This window comes from Syngnathus typhle, linkage group LG11 (genome assembly GCF_033458585.1).
Source record: "Syngnathus typhle isolate RoL2023-S1 ecotype Sweden linkage group LG11, RoL_Styp_1.0, whole genome shotgun sequence".
In the NCBI taxonomy this organism is placed as follows: Eukaryota; Metazoa; Chordata; class Actinopteri; order Syngnathiformes; family Syngnathidae; genus Syngnathus; species Syngnathus typhle.
Window position 1 is genome coordinate 4,994,845 of NC_083748.1, and position 13,811 is coordinate 5,008,655.

Here is a 13,811-nt window from a genome sequence, read left to right on the forward strand (position 1 = left end):
ATTAGAGTAGAAAAACGAAATTTTGGAGAATTTGGTTGAATTTCGAATTTGGAATTTTTGGTAAGTGGGAAGTTGTGGAATAGGCAGGCAAAAGATGTACAGTTGAAAGTTGGAACGGGTTGAATCAGTTGAAAAATATAGAAGTTAGAGCAAATGTTGAATCCCCATAGAGAATGAATGGGAAAATAAAAAAAGCAATTGCGCCAAAATCTTTCTAAATTTGGAAAAAAAACAAAAAACGGCCTCAAGAGGTTCACTTTTGGGGTAAAAATGTTGAAACGGGTTAAATCGGACAAAAAACGAAAAAGTTAGCAATTGTAGCTATTCGGGGCACTTAGTGTTGAAATAAGGTCACTTCCGGTTTGATTCGGGTCATTTCCGGTCTAATTTGGGTCACTTCCGGTTTATTTGGGTCACTTCCGGTTTAAAACAGGTCACTTCCGGTTTAGCTGAGGTCACTTCCGGTTTATTTGGGGTCATTTCCGGTCTAAAAAGGTCACTTCCGGTTCATTTGGGGTCACTTCCGGTTTGATTTGGGGTCACTTCCGGTTTACCAGAAGTCACTTCTGGTCTATTTGGGGTCACTTCCGGTCTATTTGGGGTCACTTCCGGTTTATTTGGACCACTTCCGGTTTAATTTGGGTCACTTCCGGTTCGTCTGAGGTCACTTCCGGTTTATTAGGGGTCATTTCCGGTCTAAAAAGGTCACTTCCGGTACATTTGGGGTCACTTCCGGTTTGATTTGGGGTCACTTCCGGTTTACCTGAGGTCACTTCCGGTCTAATTGGGGTCACTTCCGGTCTATTTGGGGCACTTCCGGTTCATTCTGGGTTCATTGGTGGCACTTCAGGGTCATCCAAGATGGCCGCCACACTGGAATTGGGGGTCAAGGGTTGAATTGTGTAAGCATAGTGGAAGTGGGGGTGAATGGGAGTGAATGTGGGAAGCATAGTGGAAGTGGGGGTGAATGGGAGTGAATGTGGGAAGCATAAGGTGAATAAGGGGAATAAATGTGGAATGGGTTGAATCGGTCGAAAAATGTAGAAATTAGAGTAGAAAAACGAAATTTTAGAGAATTTTGGTTGAATTTCAAATTTGAGAATTTGGAATTTTTGGTAAGTGGGAAGTTGTGGAATAGGTAGGCAAAAGATGAACAGTTGAAAGTTGGAATGGGTTGAATCGGTTGAAAAATGTAGAAATTAGAGTGGAATAACGGAATTTGAGAGAATTTTGGTTGAATTTCAAATTTGAAAATTTGGAATTTTTGGTAAGTGGGAAGTTGTGGAATAGGTAGGCAAAAGATGAACAGTTGAAAGTTGGAATGGGTTGAATCGGTTGAAAAATGTAGAAGTTAGAGGTGAAAAACGAAATTTTGTGAAATGTCGAATGTGCCATTAAGAATGGATGGGGAAAAATTTGTCGGAATTTTGGGAATTTTGCGGAATCGGAAAATTTTCGGAATGAGAAAAATACAAGCGCTCATGTCGTGAATATTTGGAATACGTGAAAAGTGGAATGGAGTGAATCGGATGAATTATGTGAAAGATGAAACGGGACAAAAAAGTGGCGGGAATAAAATAGAATAATAATAATAATAAAGTAAATGGAGTAGAATAACATATGTGTGAAGGCCTTCGCCTTCACACAACTAGAATTTTGCAATTTCTGGAGAAATTGCGTGTGAAGGCGAAATGTATGAATAACTTTTTCGGGGAATGCTGCCGAACGATGTTGAAACGTGTTGAATTACTTGAGAAATGTAGAATATTTGGAGAATTTGTGGTGAATTTCAAAATTGAAAGTTTGGAATATTTGGTAAGTGGGAAGTTGTGGAATAGGTAGGCAGAAGATGAACAGCTGAAAGTTGGAATGGGTTGAATCGGTTGAAAAATGTAGAAATTAGAGTAGAAAAACGAAATTTTGGAGAATTTGGTTGAATTTCGAATTTGGAATTTTTGGTAAGTGGGAAGTTGTGGAATAGGCAGGCAAAAGATGTACAGTTGAAAGTTGGAACGGGTTGAATCAGTTGAAAAATATAGAAGTTAGAGCAAATGTTGAATCCCCATAGAGAATGAATGGGAAAATAAAAAAAGCAATTGCGCCAAAATCTTTCTAAATTTGGAAAAAAAACAAAAAACGGCCTCAAGAGGTTCACTTTTGGGGTAAAAATGTTGAAACGGGTTAAATCGGACAAAAAACGAAAAAGTTAGCAATTGTAGCTATTTGGGGCACTTAGTGTTGAAATAAGGTCACTTCCGGTTTGATTCGGGTCATTTCCGGTCTAATTTGGGTCACTTCCGGTTTATTTGGGTCACTTCCGGTTTAAAACAGGTCACTTCCGGTTTAGCTGAGGTCACTTCTGGTTTATTTGGGGTCACTTCCGGTCTAAAAAGGTCACTTCCGGTTCATTTGTGGTCACTTCCGGTTTGATTTGGGGTCACTTCCGGTTTACCAGAGGTCACTTCCGGTCTATTTGGGGTCACTTCCGGTCTATTTGGGGTCACTTCCGGTTTATTTGGGTCACTTCCGGTTTAATTTGGGTCACTTCCGGTTCGTCTGAGGTCACTTCCGGTTTATTAGGGGTCATTTCCGGTCTAAAAAGGTCACTTCCGGTACATTTGGGGTCACTTCCGGTTTGATTTGGGGTCACTTCCGGTTTACCTGAGGTCACTTCCGGTCTATTTGGGGTCACTTTCGGTTTGATTTGGGGCACTTCCGGTTCATTCTGGGTTCATTGGTGGCACTTCAGGGTCATCCAAGATGGCCGCCACACTGGAATTGGGGGTCAAGGGTTGAATTGTGTAAGCATAGTGGAAGTGGGGGTGAATGGGAGTGAATGTGGTAAGCATAAGATGAATAAAGGGAATAAATGTGGAATGGGTTGAATCGGTCGAAAAATGTAGAAATTAGAGTGGAAAAACGAAATTTTGGAGAATTTGGTTGAATTTCAAATGTGAAAGTTCGGAATTTTTGGTAAGTGGGAAGTTGTGGAATAGGTAGGCAAAAGATGAACAGTTGAAAGTTGGAATGGGTTGAATCGGTTGAAAAATGTAGAAATTAGAGTGGAAAAACTGAATTTTGGAGAATTTTGGTTGAATTTCAAATTTGAAAATTTGGAATTTTTGGTAAGTGGGAAGTTGTGGAATAGGTAGGCAAAAGATGAACAGTTGAAAGTTGGAATGGGTTGAATCGGTTGAAAAATGTAGAAATTAGAGTAGAAAAACAGAATTTGAGAGAATTTTGGTTGAATTTCAAATTTGAAAATTTGGAATTTTTGGTAAGTGGGAAGTTGTGGAATAGGTAGGCAAAAGATGAACAGTTGAAAGTTGGAATGGGTTGAATCGGTTGAAAAATGTAGAAGTTAGAGGTGAAAAACGAAATTTTGTGAAATGTGGAATGTGCCATTAAGAATGGATGGGGAAAAATTTGTCGGAATTTTGGGAATTTTGCGGAATCGGAAAATTTTCGGAATGAGAAAAATACAAGCGCTCATGTCGTGAATATTTGGAATACGTGAAAAGTGGAATGGAGTGAATCGGATGAATTTTGTGGAAGAAGAAGCGGGACAAAAAAGTGGCGGGAATAAAATAGAATAATAATAATAATAAAGTAAATGGAGTAGAATAACATATGTGTGAAGGCCTTCGCCTTCACACAACTAGAATTTTGCAATTTCTGGAGAAATTGCGTGTGAAGGCGAAATGTATGAATAACTTTTTCGGGGAATGCTGCCGAACGATGTTGAAACGTGTTCAATTACTTGAGAAATGTAGAATATTTGGAGAATTTGTAGTGAATTTCAAAATTGAAAGTTTGGAATATTTGGTAAGTGGGAAGTTGTGGAATAGGTAGGCAAAAGATGAACAGTTGAAAGTTGGAATGGGTTGAATCGGTTGAAAAATGTAGAAATTAGAGTAGAAAAACGAAATTTTGGAGAATTTGGTTGAATTTCGAATTTTTGGTAAGTGGGAAGTTGTGGAATAGGTAGGCAAAAGATGTACAGTTGAAAGTTGGAACGGGTTGAATCAGTTAAAAAATGTAGAAGTTAGAGCAAATGTTGAATCCCCATAGAGAATGAATGGGAAAATAAAAAAAAGCAATTGCGCCAAAATCTTTCTAAATTTGGAACAAAACAAAAAAAAACAGCCTCAGGAGGTTCACTTTTGGGGTAAAAATGTTGAAACGGGTTAAATCGGACAAAAAACGAAGACGTTAGCGCAAATGTAGCTATTTGGGGAACTTAGTGTTGAAATAAGGTCACTTCCGGCTTGATTCGGGTCATTTCCGGTCTAATTTGGGTCACTTCCGGTTTATTTGGGTCACTTCCGGTTTAAAACAGGTCACTTCCGGTTTAGCTGAGGTCACTTCCGGTTTATTTGGGGTCATTTCCGGTCTAAAAAGGTAACTTCCGGTTCATTTGGGGTCACTTCCGGTTTGATTTGGGGTCACTTCCGGTTTACCAGAGGTCACTTCCGGTCTATTTGGGGTCACTTCCGGTCTATTTAGGGTCACTTCCGGTTTATTTGGGTCACTTCCGGTTTAATTTGGGTCACTTCCGGTTCGTCTGTGGTCACTTCCGGTTTATTAGGGGTCATTTCCGGTCTAAAAGGGTCACTTCCGGTACATTTGGGGTCACTTCCGGTTTGATTTGGGGTCACTTCCGGTTTACCAGAGGTAACTTCCGGTCTATTTGGGGTCACTTCCGGTCTATTTGGGGTCACTTCCGGTTTATTTGGGTCACTTCCGGTTTAATTTGGGTCACTTCCGGTTCGTCTGTGGTCACTTCCGGTTTATTAGGGGTCATTTCCGGTCTAAAAGGGTCACTTCCGGTACATTTGGGGTCACTTCCGGTTTGATTTGGGGTCACTTCCGGTTTACCTGAGGTCACTTCAGGTCTATTTGGGGTCACTTTCGGTTTGATTTGGGGCACTTCCGGTTCATTTTGGGTTCATTGGGGGCACTTGAGGGTCAATCCAAGATGGCCGCCACACTGGAATTGGGGGTCAAGGGTTGAATGTGTAAGCATAGTGGAAGTGGGGGTGAATGGGAGTGAATGTGGGAAGCATAAGGTGAATGCATTTGGAATGGGTTGAATCGGTCGAAAAATGTAGAAATTAGAGTAGAAAAACGAAATTTTAGAGAATTTTGGTTGAATTTCAAATTTGAGAATTTGGAATTTTTGGTAAGTGGGAAGTTGTGGAATAGGTAGGCAAAAGATGAACAGTTGAAAGTTGGAACGGGTTGAATCGGTTGAAAAATGTAGAAATTAGAGTGGAATAACGGAATTTGAGAGAATTTTGGTTGAATTTCAAATTTGAAAATTTGGAATTTTTGGTAAGTGGGAAGTTGTGGAATAGGTAGGCAAAAGATGAACAGTTGAAAGTTGGAATGGGTTGAATCGGTTGAAAAATGTAGAAGTTAGAGGTGAAAAACGAAATTTTGTGAAATGTCGAATGTGCCATTAAGAATGGATGGGGAAAAATTTGTCGGAATTTTGGGAATTTTGCGGAATCGGAAAATTTTCGGAATGAGAAAAATACAAGCCACCCTTTCCTGAATATTTGGAATACGTGAAAAGTGGAATGGAGTGAATCGGATGAATTTTGTGAAAGAAGAAGCGGGACAAAAAAGTGAGGAGAATAAAATATAATAATAACTAGAATTTTGCAATTTCTGGAGAAATTGCGTGTGAAGGCGAAATGTATGAATAACTTTTTCGGGGAATGCTGCCGAACGATGTTGAAACGTGTTGAATTACTTGAGAAATGTAGAATATTTGGAGAATTTGTGGTGAATTTCAAAATTGAAAGTTTGGAATATTTGGTAAGTGGGAAGTTGTGGAATAGGTAGGCAGAAGATGAACAGCTGAAAGTTGGAATGGGTTGAATCGGTTGAAAAATGTAGAAATTAGAGTAGAAAAACGAAATTTTGGAGAATTTGGTTGAATTTCGAATTTGGAATTTTTGGTAAGTGGGAAGTTGTGGAATAGGCAGGCAAAAGATGTACAGTTGAAAGTTGGAACGGGTTGAATCAGTTGAAAAATATAGAAGTTAGAGCAAATGTTGAATCCCCATAGAGAATGAATGGGAAAATAAAAAAAGCAATTGCGCCAAAATCTTTCTAAATTTGGAAAAAAAACAAAAAACGGCCTCAAGAGGTTCACTTTTGGGGTAAAAATGTTGAAACGGGTTAAATCGGACAAAAAACGAAAAAGTTAGCAATTGTAGCTATTTGGGGCACTTAGTGTTGAAATAAGGTCACTTCCGGTTTGATTCGGGTCATTTCCGGTCTAATTTGGGTCACTTCCGGTTTATTTGGGTCACTTCCGGTTTAAAACAGGTCACTTCCGGTTTAGCTGAGGTCACTTCTGGTTTATTTGGGGTCACTTCCGGTCTAAAAAGGTCACTTCCGGTTCATTTGTGGTCACTTCCGGTTTGATTTGGGGTCACTTCCGGTTTACCAGAGGTCACTTCCGGTCTATTTGGGGTCACTTCCGGTCTATTTGGGGTCACTTCCGGTTTATTTGGGTCACTTCCGGTTTAATTTGGGTCACTTCCGGTTCGTCTGAGGTCACTTCCGGTTTATTAGGGGTCATTTCCGGTCTAAAAAGGTCACTTCCGGTACATTTGGGGTCACTTCCGGTTTGATTTGGGGTCACTTCCGGTTTACCTGAGGTCACTTCCGGTCTATTTGGGGTCACTTTCGGTTTGATTTGGGGCACTTCCGGTTCATTCTGGGTTCATTGGTGGCACTTCAGGGTCATCCAAGATGGCCGCCACACTGGAATTGGGGGTCAAGGGTTGAATTGTGTAAGCATAGTGGAAGTGGGGGTGAATGGGAGTGAATGTGGTAAGCATAAGATGAATAAAGGGAATAAATGTGGAATGGGTTGAATCGGTCGAAAAATGTAGAAATTAGAGTGGAAAAACGAAATTTTGGAGAATTTGGTTGAATTTCAAATGTGAAAGTTCGGAATTTTTGGTAAGTGGGAAGTTGTGGAATAGGTAGGCAAAAGATGAACAGTTGAAAGTTGGAATGGGTTGAATCGGTTGAAAAATGTAGAAATTAGAGTGGAAAAACTGAATTTTGGAGAATTTTGGTTGAATTTCAAATTTGAAAATTTGGAATTTTTGGTAAGTGGGAAGTTGTGGAATAGGTAGGCAAAAGATGAACAGTTGAAAGTTGGAATGGGTTGAATCGGTTGAAAAATGTAGAAATTAGAGTAGAAAAACAGAATTTGAGAGAATTTTGGTTGAATTTCAAATTTGAAAATTTGGAATTTTTGGTAAGTGGGAAGTTGTGGAATAGGTAGGCAAAAGATGAACAGTTGAAAGTTGGAATGGGTTGAATCGGTTGAAAAATGTAGAAGTTAGAGGTGAAAAACGAAATTTTGTGAAATGTGGAATGTGCCATTAAGAATGGATGGGGAAAAATTTGTCGGAATTTTGGGAATTTTGCGGAATCGGAAAATTTTCGGAATGAGAAAAATACAAGCGCTCATGTCGTGAATATTTGGAATACGTGAAAAGTGGAATGGAGTGAATCGGATGAATTTTGTGGAAGAAGAAGCGGGACAAAAAAGTGGCGGGAATAAAATAGAATAATAATAATAATAAAGTAAATGGAGTAGAATAACATATGTGTGAAGGCCTTCGCCTTCACACAATAATAATAAAGTGAAAAAAGTAGAATAACATATGTGTGAAGGCCTTCGCCTTCACACAATAACTAGAATTGCAATTTCGGAAGAAATTGCGTGTGAAGGCGAAGGCAGATGTTAAGTTACAAACGTTAAGCGTTAAAAATGATGAGCGGGAAGAATGAAAAGGGAAAGAAATAATTGTGAAATAAATGGGAAAATGTTACAAATACATGTTACAAAAAGGTACAAATGATAAGCGTTAAAAATGAAATGTTACAAATGTTACAAAAAAGGTACAAATGATAAGCGTTGAAAATGATAAGGGGAAGGATAAAGAGTAAAATATATAATGACGCCCAATGTGGGAATCGAACTGACGCGGGATTTGATACCACTCGGGAAAGATGCTCGTGTACTGGAATCACTTGTGTTTCCCACGAGCTAATTGTGTCCCTGTCTACATACTGGTTGAATTTGGTTAATGTAATGAATGTGTTTGTTGAATGCGAATACGTAATCAAAGTGGTGGAAATTGCTTAATGTAATGAATGTTGAATGCGAATGTTAGTTACAAATGATAAGCGTTGAAAATGATAAGCGGGAAGAATAAAGAGTAAAATAATTAATGACGCCCAATGTGGGAATCGAACCCACTACAGGAAACTGGCTCGGGTTGACATTGCCATTAAGAATGAATGGGGAAATAAAAGGCACAAATTTGCTAATTACTTAAAAACGGTAAATGTTATGAACGCGAAAAATACTGGCAAGCGTGCCATGAATTTTTGGAACGTGTGAAAGGTTGAACGAGGTGAATCGGTTGAAGCATGTGGGAGTAGTTAGATGTCAAAAAAGTGGGAGGAATAAGTTGTTTAATAATAAAGTACAATATCAATGTGTGAAGGCCTTCGCCTTCACACAATAATAATAATAGAGAATGGTGTAGAATAACATAAGTGTGAAGGCCTCCGCCTTCACACAATAATAATAATAATAGAGAATGGTGTAGAATAACATATGTGTGAAGGCCTTCGCCTTCACACAATTAGGAATATTATGAAGTACAACGCAAGAGACATTTTAAAACTATGTCAGGTCACTTGGTACTTTCCGTTGCTCCCGAAAGAGGTTGTCTGAAGCATCCAAATGATCATTTTGCATGTGTCGTAAACAAGTAGGCCTTCCTTCGCCTGGACCACTGCATCTAAAATTCAGTGGGGTGGAATTGTTTGAGATGTTTTCCTACCTTCTGTTCATGAGAGCTTATCCAAACATATTGGAGGCTGTGAACAGCAGGCAATAATATCTGTAACCACTCCTCATACTTTATCTTGCACACGCTCTGCAGTCTTCCAACTCATGCGGTGCGTCTTTCCACCGGAGTCCACCAGACGTTCTTTATTTTTCAGTAGGCTTAATCCAAATAGAATTAAAAATGTAGAAACAGCCTTACCTTGTAATGTTAAATGGCAGACGGATTCTGAATATTACTGTCAAGGATGTTCCATTCTGATGTAAACATCAACATTTTACAAGACTGTTTCCACATTCATTTGAAGACTACTGTCAATCAGCCTAAAAAGAAACAGAATTACATATTTTGTCTGTAAAATAACCCTTTAAGCATCGCATATCAGAACACAAACTGAGAAACGCGTCTATGCAAATAATACCACAGGCATTTATTTTTTATCCTCTGTGAAGATGAAGAAAGACTAATATTACTGTGGTACTCATGTGTGTTCTCTACTGCCCTCTAGTGGTCAGGGTGTGTACACCAGAATGAGTGTGACAATATCTGTGTCGTTTAAATGTCTATACTCTATACAGTATTTAATTTAGGATTCCAATTAATGATTATTTTGTGAGCAATTATTCTGTCAATTGTTTTGTTGATTAATTGGATTAAAAACCACGTTTTGTTTTTCATTGTAATTGCTCATCATGTCATTGTTGCCTACTACAGTATATGATCTGAGTTGTCTTTTAATAGTTGCGGCAGCTTTAAAAGGGCTCAGACAAGATCCTCCTCTCTCCGTCTTAAATCTTCTTTTCAAAAGCTGACAATTAGGGTAGCACTGGGTGCTGGCACTGCACACTCTCAGCCAACTCCTGATTCAAGTTCAAATAATTGGTATAATGATCTCAGCTCATTAGTGTCCAAGCCGCTGGATGCTTTCAGTCCTAGACAGGAACCTCAGAGAGCGCTCTCAAATAGGAGGACTCCTATTTAATGTCTAACCGGGGAGACACTTGCTATTGATGTTTGCGGTGAGAAGATTTTTTTTTCGAAAGGTGCAGCTGACAGAGAAGTAGTGTCTGCATGACTGCTCTCATCCCGACTTGTTCTTCTTTTTCCTCTTTCTCACGTTTACCACTGTTAATGATTTCCTCCGGGGAAACTAAGGACCTCAACAAGGACTTAAGTTGGTCCTGTGATGGTTGCCATGGATGCAGGGCTGGAGTGGCTCTTTTTGTTCCCTAAAAAAAAAAAGCACTCACATATTCCGGCTCAAGAATTCCTCCTCCTTGACAACTCTTCATGCGGTGTTTCCCTGACCCAATGTGGGCTCTTCATCCTCTGCGAAGATGTTTACATCCTATCCACGTTTTCATAAGCAGTCAAGGCCACAATTTTGACATACAGTCCCTTCATTAAAATCGCTGTCGGTGAGACGGCACGTTTGAAAGTTTCAGCAAGGCACGCCGAGGTCATAACATGATGGAAGTTGAGAAGGACAAGTTGGTTGGAGGATGAGAATTAGCGAAGCTGGTATCCGTTGTGTGAAGGCTGATGAAATAGTCGACAATCTCGCTAATGCTTTCCGTGACAGAAAGTCCATGTGAAACTACTTTATATGCCAGTGAATAGTTGGATGTTTTTTTCCCTCCCTTCTATTGCCTCACTCAACCTAAAAATGTAATTCCATCCCACTGGAATACATCGAATTAATAGTAATTTGTCCTCTGTTGATTTTTTTTATGTGTGAGCAGAACAATATTAAGTTTTATCCATTGTCGTTTTATCTTGTTCAGGGTCCCAGCTGACTTTTAGGACCGAGGCGGGGTACCCCCAACCGGTCTTAATTATAACTCACTTTAATGTGATTGAGCCGTAATTATTTATACTTACTTCAGGAGAAAAAGTAAAAATGTGACTTACAATAATGTCTTTAAATTTCAATAAAATTGCAGAATCCAGATATTTGCATCTTCTGAAATGCAGGGGACCTTGTGGATAAAGTTAAATAATTTTGACTGTGAATACATTTGTATAAATATGTAATTGATCAAGGTGGTATCAGATTTTCATCAACATAGCATGCATGCCTTTTTTTTTTTTTTGCAAATTACTGTAGTGTAAAAAGGAGGCTCTGCCTCGGGGTAAAATACCTCAAACAAATCAACACAAGTCTTACCTGCCAAACATAATATAACATAGGCAGAGGGAAAATTGTTTCAATATAATATTGTGACAATATTTTTAGCTTGGGATTAGTAACGTAATACATTTTCTGTAGCCAGTGTTTTCTTTTTTTCTTTTTTATCTTTAGAAAACTTAGCAAAGAATGAAATGTCCCATATCAAAGCAAATAAAACTGAAATGTCTACTGGGGAAGTCAATTTCCCTGGCTGTCATATAAAAGTACCACTAAAATATTATTATTTAAATACAATCTATTTGATATGTTTTTACACAGTGTATTAAGCAGAATTCCATTTGTAACCTGGCTAAATCCACACATATGGTATTTGGTTTAGGTGCACTACATGCAGAGAAGCAAAACAAGAGGCTTTTGTTTTTTCTGGATTCTCTGCATGTAGTCACGCGGTTATCGATAAAAAAAAGCTCCCATTGTGAATTCCCAAAAGATCCATCCACAATGTCAAGAATGTGCGTGCAGGGTCGGATCATTTGTGAGCAGAATATGGAGCACATTGATACAACCAATCTCAATATTTCACAATGTGACTCATTACTCCTTAGTTTAGGAAGAACCTCTTGCGTCTTGCGACATACAATCGCTTGTATTGATTCGGACCAATGATTAGATGTTGCATCATCCCTCATTCAATTGAGATTTATTGACACACCTTAAATGCTTACAGCTCCTCCACAATTTTTCAATTTGGATGTTTCCACTAAAAAGCCACACCACACTTGCTAACGATTAGCTAGCACGAGGTCACAACAGCTAACTCTACACTTTTACTCAGTGAATCCCACGTCACTTAGCAGGCTAGACTTTACTTTTCAAGCCACACACACTCAAAGTTACAGATAGTATACTGCGGAATGTGAAGATGATGACCCAGCACATATTTAAAGATGCAAATTAAATTATCTGGTCACTCAATTCATCATTGTGATAATCAGTCAAATAATTGATTCCAGAAATATTTGATAGCTGCTGCTCCAAAACTGTTCTTGTTCTGTTAAATGGTCACTATTTATATCTCCTGTATGGCAATACAACATGTACAGAACCTTTCTTCTCAGCACTGTTGAAAATTCACATGATGGCAGTGGATAAAGAGCATTAATGTGATGGGTTATCATTTTTTTTATTCTCTGCTTCTAGTGGCACTCGGCATGCTTGGATGTCCCAAGTGGGTTCATTTGTTTAGACTAGAGCATCTTTTTTCTCCCCCCTTCTCCATCCTCCTCTATTTAATTGCCACCAGGGTGCTCCGAAGATCCAGAACGTCAAATACTGCAATTAACGCTCGAGTTAATGAGCATGTTTTCTCCTAAAAATTCATCTAAAATACTTTTATTGTCAGCAAAGCAACTCCTCTCAAAATATACGCTGCCTGTGCACATTCTCTTTCAGTGATCCTTTGCGTACGTTTCTTTTATTCAAAGGTGCCCGGACCTCAGTGCCGCTGTGCTATCGGCAGTATTGTCAGCGAAGGGGAGAACAAGGCGGACAAGAAACTTCTGAAGCGCTACGAGACATTCGGCTTTAAAGTTTTCGTCTTTCCTGAAGTCTCACACGTGCTCACTACCTCATTCCCCATCAGGACCAGTTTCTCCATCCGCCTGGGAGTAAAAAGAGTCTATCCACGGCTAACAAGCTACATCAAGGTATTTTGCTTTTTACACCCATCCGTAACTCAGTCCGCCTTCCTTCTGTGCTTTCAGAAATATTGCTGTAACCTCAGACTTGCTCAACAAAATGTGATCCTGAATATGAGTGTGCGGTTGGGAAAAAGTTCCACGAAAAAAAAATGCAAGTCATTCTGTTGAATCAAAAATTATTTGCAACATAGCCAAACTTGAGTTAAAGTGGAATGTGAGATTGTTCAATCTTTCCCTGGACCCTCCAGGTTCCTTGAGACTGTAAAGTTATCACAACTGGTCTCTACAATCACAACACAGATTCGTGAAAGTCAGAAAAGTCTACTACTCTCCTCCCAATATTTATGCTGCAGCCCTCAAGTCCAAGCCGCAAGAATATTGCTTTCCGATATGAATTGGAGTAAACAAAGTAGATCATTGAGTGGGCTTGGGGTGCTGGATGTTTGTTCATATTTACCTTGATATATGTGTAGAAAAGAAAGTGTATAATTGAATTGACTTGAGGTCATTACACAATTATGGATTGACGATCTTTATCGGAACATCAACGCTAATTTAAAAGCTGTACTCAAAGTACTGCATGTTAGTTATAAAATTATTTTCTGGATACTCAAAGACGCTGAAACTAAAACAGTAAAAAACAAAAAACCTGGCTGGAGGAGGTGAAATAAAATAAAAAATAAACACAATGAGTCACAGGCTCATTTTAGCGATAGGGACTAAAGAAATGAAACAAGTGTATTTTTGTGTGTGGGGGGGGGGCAAAAATGATTTTTTCTAAGGATGAAGTCAAACAGGGGAAATTAACTTCTCAGTACGAAATACACTGAACAGTTGCATTCATTTATTTATTTATTTTTATTCTTATTCAGCACACACAAAATAACACAACTGTCACATGAAGAAAAAAGAAGATAGAGAAATTAAGTTATTGTCAATAAAGACCGCTACGTCTTTGTTGCTCAAACAACTTTTCCCACAGTTGAACAATAAGAAGTTTTTTTTTTCTTTATATTCAAAGACAATTTATTTGCTTTGAACCACCGAGAAAACGTTTGCAATTCGTTGTTTATTACTGAGAGAAGA

The 13,811-nt window shown here is 38.8% G+C and overlaps 1 protein-coding gene across 2 annotated transcripts in view; it reads left to right on the forward strand.

The window, feature by feature from the left end:
• LOC133162501 (testis-expressed protein 264) overlaps nucleotides 1–13,811 on the forward strand; it is a 44,658-nt gene that overhangs the window by 18,964 nt on the left and 11,883 nt on the right. For both annotated transcript variants that reach the window (XM_061291714.1, XM_061291715.1), the window contains exon 2: nucleotides 12,510–12,731. In XM_061291714.1, the coding sequence (XP_061147698.1) occupies nucleotides 12,510–12,731 (222 nt within the window). The remainder of the gene's footprint in view (nucleotides 1–12,509; nucleotides 12,732–13,811) is intronic.